This window comes from Diabrotica undecimpunctata, chromosome 6, assembly GCF_040954645.1.
Source record: "Diabrotica undecimpunctata isolate CICGRU chromosome 6, icDiaUnde3, whole genome shotgun sequence".
Classification (NCBI taxonomy): domain Eukaryota; kingdom Metazoa; phylum Arthropoda; class Insecta; order Coleoptera; family Chrysomelidae; genus Diabrotica; species Diabrotica undecimpunctata.
The window spans coordinates 4,461,896-4,476,156 of NC_092808.1; the positions used below are offsets into that span (position 1 = coordinate 4,461,896).

Here is a 14,261-nt window from a genome sequence, read left to right on the forward strand (position 1 = left end):
TAGCACAGTAGTTCTTCTCAAATAGATAATAGATTATACCAATTAGATTAGAAGAAGTTAATCTTAACCTCTTAAATATTTTCGGAAGAACATTACAAATATTAGTAATAAACAAATAATACGGAAGATAGGCAGAAGAACAATTAAAAGAAATATAATAAATATAAACATTTTATAGTTCATTTTAAAATGGAAGTAGAATTATTGAAACCTGGAACTGTTCCTATTTCCCCTGAAACGATATTATGGTTTGAATTTCTGTTAGATCCGAATTTGTTATTGAAGCACCTAGAAAAGTTATCAGCAGGTAAATATTAAATGAAAGGGTTTTTAACTAGTTCTAAATGATGCAATACGTATAATCGAGTACAATGTACAAACAAATAATTTTCTAATTCATTTTTTCAAAGTTCATAGTTCCTTTCCAAAGGTTGGCTTAGAGACATAAAATAGTCCACAAGGAAAATTAAATTCCAATGTACTTATTGGTCTGATGTATGCCCGAAAGGATCTTATAATTATATACCTTTTATAAAGGATTTTTACATAAAACTTGCATAAAATAGTGTGTTTTTTATTTGAAAATGAACTTCTATGCAATATCTGTTATGGGTCTCTTTTCTTTCCTTTATTTTAATATTAAATGCTTATTTAACTGTTACATGTTTTTTTCAATCTTATTTCCTTTTGTTACCAATAAATATATTCATTTATATAATTATACTATGAATTATTTAGAAAATACACTTTTTCAACATTTGTGTATGTCTAGCTTTGTTGGTTTCAGTGTTCTTGTTCATCTTTTCTTTCATAGTATCTTCAGATATTTCTTTAGCTTTTCTTTTCTGGTATTAATATATTCTTTAGTTATTTGTAATGTAAATAATTCCAACTTATCCATTACTTTCTTTATTATTTTATAAGCAAATTATTGAGCAAGTGACTAACATTGTATTCTAGTAGATGGTATGTAATCCAAGATTTTTATTAAAAAATATTTTCTCTGCAGGTAATACCAATTTTTTATAAATATTTATAAATTCAAAAGTAAATTAGCACATTAAGTCCCGGGCCATTATAATATAGGTTCCTTGTCAGGCAGGAAAACTACATCTATAGGAAATCTATTGGCCACTCTGGCCTGATAGGTGCACACATTCCTAGATAAAACTACACTATGTACCACTCACACAGGAATCAATGTGTTAATGACTTTCTAGAATTTCTCTGACTCCAAAATTATTTATTTTTTCATAACCCAATTACTAATTTGGTTTATAATACACACCTTGTGGTTTTTTAAATCTTTTCAGATCCTCCTCCTTCAGAGCTCATAACAAAATTTTATGATGTCATCTCAGAGACTTTAAGAAACAATCCCGACACTGAAAATGGAGAAATTATCAATGTAGAAACCAATAACGGCAAAACTAAGCCTCCTGCCAAGACAACTGCTTTAAAAATTTTGTCTCTTAAGGTCGGAGCATTTTTGAAATGGAATTTAGGTAAGGAACTCATAAGTCTGTATTAATAAAGAAATGGTGTTCATATTGGATGTCAAAAAAATAATTTTTTAATGTATTTTGTTGTTATGATAATGTCTCAAACAGAAAACTAATAGGATTGGTTTTGGTTCTACTTTGAAAATTTTATATAATCATACATCTCCCCAGCACTTTTGTACAAGTTTTTTAAGACTAAATGTGATCTGATTTTCCAAGAATTGTTAAATTAGACAATAGACAACAATGGGGCTTGATTTACATGAAAATTCCTCTCACTAGTTATTTTTTTTAGATTTGGAAATTAATGATAATTGCCAAAATTGTTATTTGTGTGTCTGTTCTGTCCCATTTACTGTTTTTGTTTTTTCTAAGTAGTAAAGTAAGAAAATTCTATGAGATTGTTAAAAAGAGTTCTCTTTCCTTCTGGTAAAACTGATTTTGCCTTATTTGCCACGCCAAGTATTTTTTCATTTCCAAAGTTTTTAGAATTCTCATGAAAAACTGCAAATAGGTTATAAGAAACAAGTAAAAGATTCAGTATCACTCCAATGCAACCATGGCAGCCAACTTGTTGAGTATTATTTTCTTTTCAAAAGTCTTTAGCGTTGTCACAAAACCAGTGAAATGGTTTGTATAAACATCAAAATCATTCCGTTAGGTATTAAAAACTGTGGCAGAATGTGCACTGAGTATTTTTAATTTCAAAATTCTTTCAGGAATGTTGCAAAAACATGTAAAAAACTCAAGAGAAATACTCAAATGATACTCTGAGTATTTTTTTCAATACTTCTAGCATTGATAGAATAGTAAGCAAGATCACCACAAATAGATCATAAATAAAAATTTATATCTATCTATCAAAACAAACTTCTTTTCCTATGCCTGCATCTAGTGGCTTTTACAAAAAAAAAACTATATTTTTAACAAAAAAGAAACAAAAAATAAGTTTTTTGTTTCTTTTTTGAAAGTTCTGTGATGTGTTGGATTTTCTTGTATGGGTCAATTTATTTTGTCTTGAGAGATATCTTGGCAGATGACTGAGCAGTGGTTTACTGCAAAAAAGTTGGTTCTGAACAACATTAAAACTGAACAAGTGATTTTCACAATGAAAGGTATGAGTGATATGAGCGACGGAGTTGGAGAGATTGGGTTTTTTAGGAGTTTTTTTGGACACAAAATTACAGTAGGACCCACATATTAACAACTTTTGCAAAAAATTAAGTAAAACTCTTTACTTTAGAAATCTTTCAAAATGTGTTTCACTGGAGACTTTATGTATTACATATCACTTCATATTCCACTCACATCTCATACTTTAATCTTGTCTGGGTCATGCAGCTGACACTCACAGAGTATTTGGTCTGCAGAGAAAGGCAATGAGAGTACTTGCTGGTTTGGGATTTAGGGAGGCCTGCCATTAGCCATACGAAAGATTGTGAGTTATAACTGTACCGACATAGGAATATAAATCTTTATAGAAGTTATGAAGATTAGCACAGTTAGGATACTAGGCACAAGAAGAATATAATACCAGCATATTGGCATTTGAGAAGGTGTCAAAATGGACCAGGATATTGAAAAATAAAATGTTTTAATGTTCTGCCTGAGAATATCAGAAACTTGCCTGAAAAGGAATTTGAAAATATTGATAAACAATTCCTTTATACAATTCATGAATATTTACAACATAATTTTAATTTTGATTTTTATTGAGGTTTTGTACATAGTTGAAGTGCATGAGATTTTATATTTTTAGCATGATAAACAGTATTGAGTATCTGTCTCTTTGCCCTACTGTATATATTACCAGCAGAATATGTGCTTCGAATTTTACATTCTTTGCTTGTTCTCCACTTCGCCCAACCTATTTTATTACCTCCAATTCAGTCTTGATTTCCACAAATTTATTTTCTGGTAGTAATACTGTGTATTGCAATTATCTATTCGCAGGGTTTTGGATTCTTTGAAAGCATTTCTTGATAGTTTCCTTGTGTTTATTGTCTTGCAGATGTCCTATTATTGTTTTGACAGCCTGGTACAACCTGGGTAGACTTCGAACCACAAATCCAACTGCTGTCTTGATTGGGGGTTAGTAGAACACCAGGCATTCTGATTCTTCTGATGTTTGTTTTTATTGAGGGCTTGTTTTCACATAACGGTTTGTACATGACAATATTGGGGTTAGGACTTAGTTTCCTTAGTGTAGAAAGTGGAAAAAAGTCAGGAGTTTGTATTGCATGGACTCTAAATCTTGAAGTGAGTCTATCATCTATTTGGATCATACAGAAGTAGTTATTTACCACTGTAAAATGAAATATCATTGCAAAGTTAATAAAACATTTTTTTGTTGATATTTTGTAAAGTCCTTGAGAAATTTGAGCTTAATTTTCTTTGAGAGTAGATGTCTCTTTTATATGCCCCAGTAGTACTACGTGATTCTGATTCATAAGTTAGTTCTATGGTTTATTGTTAAATTTCTGCTAATAACTATATTATCTGTTATAGTCCAAATAAGAAACCTGCCTTTTAAGACGCAAATTAGTCTCTTACAAGATCTTATGTATTTCACAAACGATAAAAAGACAGTAGAAATACCAAATGTTGAAGAAGAAGATGTTAAAACAGCCTCGCCGCCATATTTGTTTGCTCTGTTGTTATTTCACAGGTGGTTACTGAGTACTTCTATGCACAGAATAACATCTAATTGGCAAATCAGATACGGGTAAGCAGTTTTTTTACTTAGATTACTAGTTTTATATTTCTTTATATGATAGAATATTTAAGAATTCTTTATGCATATCTCTTGACGCAATAATGAATCTAATGAGTTTTTTTGAGATATAATAATCATGACTTTCACGTTAAGAACTCTGTTATAGACTAAATAAGTTATTTTCTAACTTTTTTTATTCTCAGTATAAACGATATTTCAAAGGCAGACGAATCTATTATATGCTGTCCCGAAAACATTAACAAAACAGTCAATTTCCTAACCGAAGCCCTAGAATGGCAAATCATCCCCTCCCTTCTAACATTCGACTGTTTCAAGCTACCCACAGAATCTAACGACTGTATAGAATTCGAATGGACCAAAAGCGAAGAGCTAAAGAAGAACGAATTTTGCGCCCAGATCAACTACGATTTGGGCACATTCTTTTTCCATCGGGAGCAGTACGATTTGGCGAAAAAACATTTCTCCAAGTGCCTCGAACTATTTGCTGATATTCCTGAGATCAACGGTTTCTACGATGTTGACAAGCAAATGCTGGATGTGTATATTAAAGCATGTCACGGATCCGCCGACATTCAGAGAGGGAATCTGCTTGAACAACTGAACAATTCTGTAGTAAATCAATATAAAGTAAGTAAAATACTAACAAATTTATTATTATCGTTTATATTATTTATTGACGTCAATGACAAATTTCCTCTTTTTCACTACAAGCATTAGGTTTGTCTGTTGTGTCTTCACAACTGCATTACTACCATCTTTTTCGTAGTGTTCCTTATCTCTTTTTCTTCTTGTATTATAAGTTCACTAGGAAACTCATAAACTCATTAATACTTGCTAATGCAGTTTATTAAATTACTATTTGATCGATCCTACAGGGAATTACGACTATTCTACAACAGGATAACGTGGCCAAAGAGATTCCTCTAATGCACAGAATCAATCTGGAGTTGGACATTCAAGGCGCTCTATCAAGCGGCGCATTTACAGTGGCTAGAGATCTGGTTTCAAAAATTAAGGCGCTTAATATTCTGAGGTGCGTTTTGGATAGAAAACCGATATATCAGCATTCGTTGTGCTTGTATAGAAACTGCGATACATTGATATGGGTGAGTTGTAGTGAATTTTTTACTTATTAACTTCTATATGTTTTAATAAAATTGCACATTCTTTAATACGGTTCGAAATCACATGGTACTATAGAGTTAAGTCAATAATATTTTCAGGCAATTCATTCATCTTGGAGTTCGTTCTCCTATGTTGATAAACAAACCATAAAAACGTTTCTGATAGAAGAAATTATAAGAGGTGACATTCCAGATTTGTTGTCTAAAGTACAGTCCAACAAAGACATTTCTTCAGCCTTCGACAAACTTGATTTGTCATATATTGAAAGCTTCCAGTCAACTATTGATATACCGGAATGTGTGATCAATATGAAACCATTAGAGACCAATAAAAGAAGTAAGTAGAACATATATACTTCTCAAGATAATATTTATTTTGACATATATCGTTATTAAATTACTAGACCATGAATATATTGTATTGATGGTCTAGAAATAATACCAATCACACAGCATGAATGTTCATAACCAAAAGTCCTTTTTTATTATTCAAACAATTAAAAAAAACAATATTTCAACTTCTTATATGACAAAAACACACAAATTAGAAATGTTTGTTTATATTCCAAAATATATTAATAACATTACCTCATATTTTAGGAAAACCAAAACTAGAGTTAAGACAATTAGAAAAACAATTGATCATAACAATAGATCATGTAGAAATCAAAGAAATATTAGTTAAAATTGCCATGATGAATTTAGGCACTACAGTTTGGTCGATAAATCCACAATGGGAACTACCGATTCCTTTACAAAGTGTTGTAAAGTCTTTACCTAGAGGTAAGTTAAAATTTTAGAATATGTAAATGTGAAAATGATTAAACAAACCATTTTCTTAAAGAAGTTTGTTGCATACGAGGGTAAAATGAATAATAACTGTTTTACAGGATTCGTGCAGGATTTTGCGTACGTCCTATTAGCAAAATCCAAGGAGCAACTATTAAACAAAAACTTCAACTTGTCGTTAGAGTTTCTGGTCATACTGGAAAAGGAACTGCAAGTCACCAACTGCAACCTGACGAAACTTTTTAAGCTTGTTAGTTGGGAAATTTTGTTGGTGCAGATTGCACAGATACTGGATCAGTGGCCTATCATCGTCATAGGTAAGAATGTTTTTATCTTATATGGGGTAATATACGAGGGCTATTCGATAATTACTGAGCTGACGAGAATTTTGAAGTATCTTTTTAACCATTCACTAAAATTATATTTTAATCGGGTAAATATGACAGTATGGAGAGATTGGCCAGTTAGTCTGCTTTTGCCAGCAGGTATAAATAAAATAGTTTCATTTAAGAGGCGTAACAGCAACTAAAATTAATTGAATGGAGTCTATTACTTTCAATTTGAGTGTTTCTTCTCTCTTTTTAATCAGTTTTATTGCTAGGATTCAAAGGTAATCTGCATCTGTTAGTGATGCTAAGATCTGTATCTATTAATTACTTTTTTTCTTATGTTTAGATAAAAATGCTGTAGCCGACGCCTGCGAAGCCTGTTTACAAACTAGCGATTCTGTCCTGCCGCGAAGTGAAATCGTCGAGCAGTGTGTTATATGCTTGATCAATCTCGGACGGTGGGAATTTCTGACAAATCTGGATAAAAGATGGGCCACGTTCGAAATACCTTCAGCAATAGCTCTTTCATGCCAAGAACTCACTAAACACAAAGGGACCAAGAAGTTATCCAAAAATCTGTGGGATTTAGGCAAGTTTTTTTATTCTTTTTAACTTTCAGATAGATTTTTTTCTGTAACTAACCATAATAGTTGAAAAATAATTATACTCGTTTTCATCGTTCTTGGCGTGTGCCTGAAATAAGCTACTACGGAATTTTTAATATTCGTCTCTCTCTGATACACAGATGCGTAATTCAATTGTGCGAGTCACGTTCGTCATGGTAAAGTGCGATGAGAAGGGAATGAAGAGACCACTCACGTCTCCCAGTATTGTAGCAATAACACCGATGCGTTTGGCCGATACGGTGTCGGTGATAAGTTCGGCCTCTTTACGAATACAGACAGCTGGCAGTGACGTGTTTTTTTTTAACATGTTACCCTGATCTGTGCAGGTTTGAAGTAGCTGATGAAATAGTTTTTATAAGTAAACAGTTTTTAATTAATTAATAGTTTGAGCTCTTACTACTTACTTAAAAATTCCAGTTTATTATAAATTAACTCTCTCTCTTCCGATACCCATTGCAATAATGACTTGTGGCATTGTTCGTGGATGAGCTGGCTAATAGGTTTATAATTGTAGCAATTACCATTGATATTTTATGTTGTTTTAGTCGATTTTAGTCAGTCATTGTTGGAATTTGTTCCGAACAGTTTTACTTACTATTTTTTGTCGTGAATAACTAATTGTTCTATTTAATAAAAAAAAATGCCGGGAAAAACGATAACAGGAGAAATGCGACAATGTGTAGTTCATTTATTGGAGTATTTTAAAAAAGAAATAGAAAACAACGGACCTTTGCTTTCGATATCAACGGTACATGAACGAGTAGCGGACGCTTTGAAAATCAGTCTTCGCACAGTGACAAGAATAAAGAGTGAATACAAGACAGGGGCAGCTCTTACTACACCAGGAGAGTCACGTAATGTCAAAAAAAAAGACTAATGATGTCAGCGATATTATAAAAGGAGAGATTAGAAATGTACTGTATGGCATGAAAGCAAAAGGAGAGCACGTTACAATTAAAGTTCTAAATACACAATTAAGAAACAAGCATCTCTATGACGGTTCTGATACAAGTTTGTGGCGTCTTATGAAAAATTGTGGGTTTTCATACAAACTAGAAAATAGTAGACGAGTACTCTGTGAGAAACCATGTATTGTCTCCAAACGACTGTATTTTTTGAGGCATTATATGAGAAATTTATAAAATAAATGAGAAAAAAAGCCCACTTCAGTTCGTTTTTTTAGATGAAACATGGATATTCATAAAAGGGGCATATAAACGTACTTGGCAAGATGACTGTGTGAAAAGCATCAGAAAAGGACACGAAATACAGGTAAACGCTTTGTTGTTTTACATGCCGGAAGTAGGCAAGGATTTGTTAAAGATGCTGGATTACTGTTTTCTACGAAATCGAAGAGTAGAAGGTTCGTTATAGACGAGCTACTCCAAGAACATGGGCATCAGGTTTTGAGATTGCCTCCATATCACTGTCAATATAATCCGATTAAGTTGGTCTGGGTCATTTCTAAATAATACTATGATCGTCATATTGGAGAACATGGACGTGGAGATGAAACAGTGAAAAAAGTTTGGGGCGATGCATTAGCTGAGGCAACACCTGCAGTGTGGGCGAGTTGTGTTAACCATACTGAAAAATTAATTCAGGACGACTGGGCAAAAATGGTCACATATGATGAAAATGAAAGTAGGATTATCATCGATTTGGCGGAAGATTCCAATGATGAAGACAGTTCCAGTGAAGACGCTGATTGATTAGCTAATTAATCAAGGTCAGTACGTTGTAACAGTTCAGAATTCGCTACAGTGCTTAAATCTTAAAAAATCTGTATCATTTTTTAATTAAAGTGGGTTAAATAATTAACACTTTTTTGGGTATATTTCAAAATGCTTTTAAAATGTACTTTTCGTTATATCCTGTCCTATTGTACTGCAAGCTAGAAAAATACTTCTTCGCAATTTATACGTATATTCCGTTATTAGAAATTTAATGAAAAATAATTTATAATTTTCTTTTATAACTATTATTTCGTTTGACATGCTACATTTTGCTCCGCCACTGGAGGAGGTAAACGAATCGAGCTTAGACAAGGAAAGACAGATGAAACAACTTATTGCAAGTGTTTTTACATGTACACGCCAAGAACGATGAAAACGATTATATCATCATATGTACTGTATTCTTTGTAGTTGTCGTATATAGGCAACCAGTAATACCAAATATTTCTGGTTGTGTGTATAATATAGAGTTGTTGCAAAAATCACAATTGAAGAAGGTCATAGCATTCTTTTATTTGATAATTCTTGTGTTTAACTTTCAGATAAGTAGATTTTTTTATTCTTTTTCTGTTGCTAATCATTTATAAACAGTTGTAAAATAATATCAAATGTGGTTTTTTACTTTACATTTTGTAGTTGACGTATATAGGCAGCCAGTAATTCCAAATATTTGTGGTTTAAAAATTACTTGTTTTATGTATATAATATACAGCTGTTGCAAAAATTACAATTTAAGAAGGTCATGGCATTCTTTTCGATGGTAATTCTGGTCTGGATAAAGTCTGCAGTAAAGGAAGTCATGCTTAAAGTAGTAAGAAAACCAAAACTTGTACTAAAAACGTTAGAGTGTGTCTCTGGCTGTTATTTTTAGGACATCCATATTTCTTAAATCTAGTGAGTGTGCAAACGTACATCGAAACAACGTATTTCTTTGCTTAAGAGTAAATATCCACGGTAACTAGCACACTAGAGATGTTCCACAAGTCCTAATAATATAGTAACACTAATGTAAAAACCTTAAATTTGACTTGAATTTATTAAAAAAATGTATGTGGAATGTGTCAACTTCAATGATTGTTCTATGATTTCAGTATTGCCACTTTTTGCGTCAACTTCACAATCGAAAAGGAACGCCGCAAGTTTCAACGATTCGTCAAGCCTTAAGACCAACCTGGTGTCTATATTTTTCAAATTAAAGGAATCTTGTTGTCTCACCACTGTCATATCTATGTTAACGAAAATGTTTAACATACTTAAAGACGAAAACGGCCTAGAGCTACAGGCCGAGTATTGCAATTTGTGGCCAGCTACCGTCAGCAAGTAAGTATACTTTAATAAAACTACTAATTATCTATTAAATTATTGTTTTCTTGGTATTTTTGAACCTGTAAGATAAATTATTTGTTCATAAGTTATTTTAAGATATTGCAACTAGATATGCAACCCCTAATAGGTACGGGGTAATACTGGTTGCCTGTTTTAATACTATTACACCTATTAATACTAATAGCGTGATGTTTTAAACCGAATAATCCAACTCCGCTTAAGTTTTTTTAACGTTCTATTCTAGATCTAATCTTATATACTAAAGCGCTAAGCCCTTTTCTTGTTCACCACTTTACTCAAAAACCATATTAGATAATTAAAATATTTTTTCGGAATATTATTAGTATTACGTATGAGATTGTCAAGATATACTTTTGGTACAAAAATTCACTTCCGGTTTTGAGATGACCGGAAGTTAAAATTTACTTTAAGTTTTAGACCCCACAATGTATATATGTTTCCCACAAAGGTCTCGTCGAGACGAATCTAAATATGTACTTCCGGTTGCGATCCGACACCGGAAGTGACCCGAAACGCGCATAAAACGTCAAGATAGAGCCAATCTGACACCGGATTCGTGATCGGCATGCAAAATTAACTGCTAAATGATATCCATGTCGACATTTGATGAACTAAAAATTGCATTCCGGTTTTGAGGTCGACTTCCGGTTTCGTTTTTATTAGTCAAATCAATAGAGAATTCAACGTAGAGTTCAAAAATGTAAGTTCATGAAATTATCATTTATAGTTTTTGAGTTATTGATAAAAATATTTTTACTTAATTTTTCTCGCAAAATAAAAATTTCATTTAAAAAACTCGATGTCGAGTTGGTCCGCTAGTATAATAGTATTTGTGTTGCAACTGTTTCATTTTTCGGCATCGTTTTCGATTCGAATCCGTCGATCCGAATCACCAGAATTAACCCAATCTTCCATCTCTACACAATATTTTTAAATGTATTCCTCACTATACAGGGTGGTGAATCGTCAAATGGGCCATAGGAAACTCAGTGGAAAATTCTATATTGTTGAATTCCTGCTTCCCTAATTATTTTACACCAAAAGTCAAGAAAAACTATTTGTAGAGGACTGAAATATGTATCGAAAACAAATGTTAAAATTGTTCTACGAATTAAACATATTCCAAAATTTTGCATGAATATAATACATTTTTCAGGCCACCCCTTAAAGTCAGGCCACACGCTGTTCAAGAATGTGTATGACATGTTGCGTTTGGTCATATTGAAGTTTCTGATATTTGACAATATTTGAATTGCCAAAATTTCCATACAACCATACCTACAAATATGCCTCCACTTTTCCCTACCTAGGCTCAATAATAAATGACAACAACAACATCAGTCAAGAAATACAAGCACGGATTCTTAGCGGTAATAAGTGCTTTTATGCATACAAAGACTTAATGAAAAGTAAGTTACTGAATCGTGAGTCTAAGCTGAGAATCTACAAAACAGTAATTAGACCAGTGGTCACATATGGATGTGAAACGTGGACCCTCTCAACCACTGATGAAAATCAACTGAGAATATTTGAGCGCAAAATACTAAGGAAGATATTTGGACCAACCCAATGCAGCGATAGTTCGTGGAGAATTAAAATGAACCACGAGCTGGATGAACTAATGCAGAGCGCAGATATTGTCAGATTTGTAAAATCACAAAGACTAAACTGGCTTGGTCACCTAGAAAGAATGCCAGATAATCGAGCTGTAAAAGTAGTTCAGATATGGAAGCCCCAAGGAAACAGAACAAGAGGAAGGCCCCGTAAAAGATGGATAGACGACGTAGAGAGGGATCTTAAAACCATGAACATCAGGCAGTGGCGAAGGAAAGTATCCGACAGGGCAGAATGGAAGAACATTGTTAAGCAGGCCAAGACTCACAAAGGGTTGTAGCGCCATTAGAAGAAGAAGAAGAAGATAATACATTTTTCAGGCCACCCCTTAAAGTCAGGCCACACGCTGTGCAAGAATGTGTATGACATGTTGCGTTTGGTCATATTGATGTTTCTGATATTTGACAATATTTGAATTGCCAAAATTTTTATTTTGTGATTTATTGTTTAAAAAATAATAAAGTTGATTAAAAATGTATTCAGTTGAGGAGAAAGTAGCAATAATAAAAATGTTTTATTCAGGCAATAGTACGCGAATTGTCAGTTCTTTATTTAGCGTAAGATATCGCAATAAATCAATTCCAAGTCATTCAACAATTCAAAGGATTTTACAACATTTTGAAAATACTGGGACCGTGATTTCTAATTTTACCTGTACAAACAATATTCCTGAGGTACCAAGAAATTTAGAAAATCAAAATTAAATCAATGTATTAACAGCAAAATCTTGGAGTACGTTTAATTCGTAGAACAATTTTAACACTTGTTTTTAATACAGATTTCACTCCTCTATAAAAAGTTTCTTATAACTTTTGATGTAAAATAATTAGGGAAGCAGGAATTCAACAATTTAGAATTTTCCATTGAGTTTCCTATGGCCCGTTTGGTGATTCACCACCCGTTATAAAATTCGTTTATTATTTTTTATTATCGATAATAAAGATAATATACATTTATAAATTAATATTATTTTTTTTTTAGCGCAAATTCGTACAATATCGTAGCTGTTAACGAGTTACTACTTGAGGTAATCACCCACGGTTTGAACCAATATCCGAATAATGTTGCGTGGCTAAGATTGATGGGTGATATAAATTTTGGTAAGTTTCATACATCATAAAATTGGAATACCGATAAAAAAAGAATTTTGTTCATCAATATAATATTTTTATAAATAAAAAAAACTAGATTTCAGGAAAGTTTTCACGGTAGATAGTCATTATAAGAATATATAAAAAATCGATATGATTAAATATTCTGCAGTTCATCACCAGGATAAATTTTTATAATATGTCTGAAATTATTTACAACATGAAATGAATTGTTGCAGTACAAAAGATATATGCATATAACATTGCAACAAAGATGTGTAAGTTGCCTATATTTGGCGCAATTCAGTAAGGGAAATTCCTGACTAATTTGAAATATTAATTTTAAAAGATCTTAAATATATTTTTTAATTGACTATACTTATTTTGTTTATAAAACTAATAAATTTCACATACACATTCGCTTTAGTCCAAATAAAAGCTGATTGCATTGCTAAAAAAGATATTTTTGGCAATAATTTTATGATTACGATTTGTTGATCTTTAAAACATACTAAAACACATTTTTTTCAGCAAATGGCCATTACCAAATATCGTTAAGTTACTATCTCAAATCCCTTCTCGTCTTCCACGATTATTTCAACACTCCTATCGGCTATGACGACCATGTATTCCGGAGAATGATAAAATGTTGCACGACCCTCGGTGCACACACTCAAGCTGCCGTTTTATGTCAATTTTTAGAAGAAACTGACTACATGTTGGCGTTCCGGATATTGTCCGAGCAGAAAACTTGCAACGACGCGGTCGATGCATATTATCATTGTTTCTGGGATACCAGTATTTTGGAATATCTCATATACACTCATAATAAAAAGGGAGAGTTCCAGAGAAGGAAGATTGCGATACAAGTCATTGGAATGTTGGAGCTGAATTCTAGTAACAATGGAGAAATACAAAGAGAAGCAAGTAATTTAAGGAAAAGTACGTTTTTGAGGGCGTTGTGTAAACAGTATGTATTTTAAACTGTATTGTACATATTTAAAATAAATTTATGTAGTTTTTTATTTAATTTTGTACTTATTTTCTAGTTAGTATCCTATAAGTGACTTTACATTCATAGCATACCTTATTTTGGTAACAAAATCAAAATCTCCAAGTCATTTGTCCATATTTTGACAGTTTGTGATAATGATTTTAATTATGTCATTACTTTGCTGTCCTAAACCTTTTTTTAGCACATATTTTGATATCTACCTGCTATCATATCTGTGTTTTTGATTTTTTGATGTTTCAACAGAAAAATTGATTGTCTAATTACTTTTGTTCTTGCTACCATCTATAAAATAATTGTTGTAAGATATCTGGGGATCTTTATCTTTAGATTTTTATGTAAAATATTCATTTT

General features: G+C 32.2%; 1 protein-coding gene across 1 annotated transcript; it reads left to right on the top strand.

Annotated features, from left to right (window-relative positions):
- The first annotated feature begins 43 nt into the window (after positions 1-43).
- On the top strand, positions 44-13,920 carry IntS8 (integrator complex subunit 8). The gene is made up of 12 exons (XM_072534037.1): positions 44-307; positions 1,314-1,505; positions 4,011-4,227; positions 4,422-4,866; positions 5,115-5,345; positions 5,463-5,700; positions 5,964-6,146; positions 6,254-6,469; positions 6,828-7,070; positions 9,935-10,163; positions 12,786-12,904; positions 13,427-13,920. The coding sequence occupies exons 1-12, from the start codon at positions 190-192 to the stop codon at positions 13,876-13,878; spliced, it is 2,883 nt and encodes a 960-aa protein (XP_072390138.1). The 5' UTR covers positions 44-189; the 3' UTR covers positions 13,879-13,920.
- The last annotated feature ends 341 nt before the right edge of the window (positions 13,921-14,261 follow it).